The sequence below is a fragment of the Malania oleifera genome, chromosome 5 (assembly GCF_029873635.1).
Source record: "Malania oleifera isolate guangnan ecotype guangnan chromosome 5, ASM2987363v1, whole genome shotgun sequence".
NCBI lineage: Eukaryota > Viridiplantae > Streptophyta > Magnoliopsida > Santalales > Ximeniaceae > Malania > Malania oleifera.
The window spans coordinates 89,500,405-89,502,644 of NC_080421.1; the positions used below are offsets into that span (position 1 = coordinate 89,500,405).

Genomic DNA, 2,240 nt, shown 5'->3' on the forward strand with positions numbered 1-2,240 from the left:
TGGGACGCAATCATGGAGAACTTTAGGAACAAACTATGCAATTTATTACACTTAATAGGGAACAAAATACTGTCGAAGCAGCCAAATTATAGCTTCCAAATAGTGCACATAAGTTGTGATTGTCTTTATTCACAGCAAGTTAATTAGCAACCCTCTTCTTTTTCCCCTAGACCCACCAAGCTTTAGGAACCTCGTGTGGTTCCTTTCATTCATTACTGTTTCTAAATTCTGAAAACATGGAGGAATGGTTGAGAATTTGGCCACAGAATGTTGGAAAGAAGTCTTATATAATTTAGTGCTTAGCTGAGATTAATTACTAGAATAAATTTCAAGAGCAAAGGGAAAAAGTTAATACAATTACTAATTAGAAATTTCCAGGAAGTGTGGTGGAACAAGTTGATCTTATATGTTATAAACAAAAGAGACAAATTTGCAAAATTGAATCCAACGTTATATATTACAGCATGCATATGGTTTTCACTTTTCGAAGAACAGCTATCTTACAAAATGGCCAGCCGAACATTCCCGGATGTCATCTAAGTTACAGACCTACACAAAACCAAGCTAAACTATACACTGGATTGTGCAGAAACTCAGTACGAAACCAAGAATCTGCTATGAAATCATGCAACAGCTTGCATGGTTAACAATTCAATATAAGTTCTGCAGGAAGCCTCAATTAATCCAGAATTTGAATTAAAGTGCGGCTCTAGCTGCATGTTCCGAAGCTAAGTCCAATGCACACATGCTCCTGATCGATCATCACAGAATTAATCATGTCCCTAGCTACTCATGCCAACAAATGAGCAACACAGCACATCTCCATATGATATAGAGCCGCGCCCGCTGCTCTCTGATGTGCTTTGAGCACCGCTGCCACGACCGAAGCTTAAAACTCCTCATATTGATCGATGACGATCGAGAACGAAAACAGGAATGAGAATTAGCTAGTTAGCTAGCTGGCTGCCGATGGGTAATTATTGCAGAAAATGGAGTGGAACTTTGGAAGCAAGTGGTTCGGAAGAATAAGTTGTGTACTGGAATGGATGATGTTAAGCTTTATATAGAGGGAAGAGTTGAAGATATGCAAGGTAGCTAGGATGAATCTGTGGTGAGTCACAAAGGTTTGGGCATTGGTAGGGTCCCAATGTCCAAGTAAGATAACAAAGCAGACCTACTAGCTTGTCTCCTCGCTGGCCCTACTTGAAAAGGACCTGTCATAAACTTCTTCATGTGGAGGGTCATCACTGTCTCGTATACATACATACCCTCTTTGCATACGCATGTGCACAAATACATATTTTATAATTTGGATGACATACATTCAGGCGTTTGTAAGGTTTTTTAATGGCCTAATATTGACCTAAAAATTAGTAAAGAAGAAAAATTCAATGTCAAGCGTTTTTCTCTCTCAAAATTTGTGTTAATGCATGAACTTTCAACCTCCACACGACTGTTGTCAATTGTTAAATAAATGGTTTATCACAAAGTTTCGATAAATTTCTATAGGCACACACACATACACATCAAATGTCAAAGTAGGTTATTTAATGCAAAAAGAAAACCATATATATATATATATATATATATATATATATATGTATGTATTAGCAGTCATACGTGTCAGGGTCCGACTATTTTCAAACCCTTGTGAAGGGTCGTGCGGTGCTAGCTAGAACACTCTTGTTTAACTAGCCAACCTATCGTTGACCAATATTCATCCAGGAAACACTTTCATTAGCATTCAATCAAATGGCAGCGGAAACAGTAAGCGTTCATGAAAGTCGTGGTAAGCAAGTAATAAACATTGAAGCAAATGTAATTCATTAACAACACCTCAATTGACATCGTGCATTTAGCGAGGGAGACAAGTAGGCTAAACATGTTGACAATAGTTAGTGAGTTTTACAATGACTAAATAACACTCACCCTCCCCTAAAGAGGTTTTTATGTAATTATCATCCTGACACTAGGAATCATTAAAGTGACTGAGGAGTTATACTGCCTTATTTGGCCTACAAAGACTCTACTAGTAGAAAATAACCCGACACTAGTATTTACATGATGGAAACTCATCCCAAGCACATGAGATAAGCGGTCACAGGCAAGCATAATGCCCTAAACAAGCTTAACTCGTGACATTCTCCCCCACTTATGCGGTCGACGTCCTCGTAGACTTTGGCGGTGGGTATACTTCAAATTTGTTGACGAATGGTTGAATATCTTCTGCAGAAATCCAG

General features: G+C 38.3%; 1 protein-coding gene across 1 annotated transcript; it reads right to left on the reverse strand.

The window, feature by feature from the left end:
* Positions 1-662: 662 nt before the first annotated feature.
* Positions 663-1,014, reverse strand: LOC131156357 (small polypeptide DEVIL 14). Its single transcript, XM_058109977.1, has one exon. The coding sequence runs from the start codon at positions 901-903 to the stop codon at positions 787-789; it is 117 nt and encodes a 38-aa protein (XP_057965960.1). The 5' UTR covers positions 904-1,014; the 3' UTR covers positions 663-786.
* Between the last annotated feature and the right edge of the window lie 1,226 nt (positions 1,015-2,240).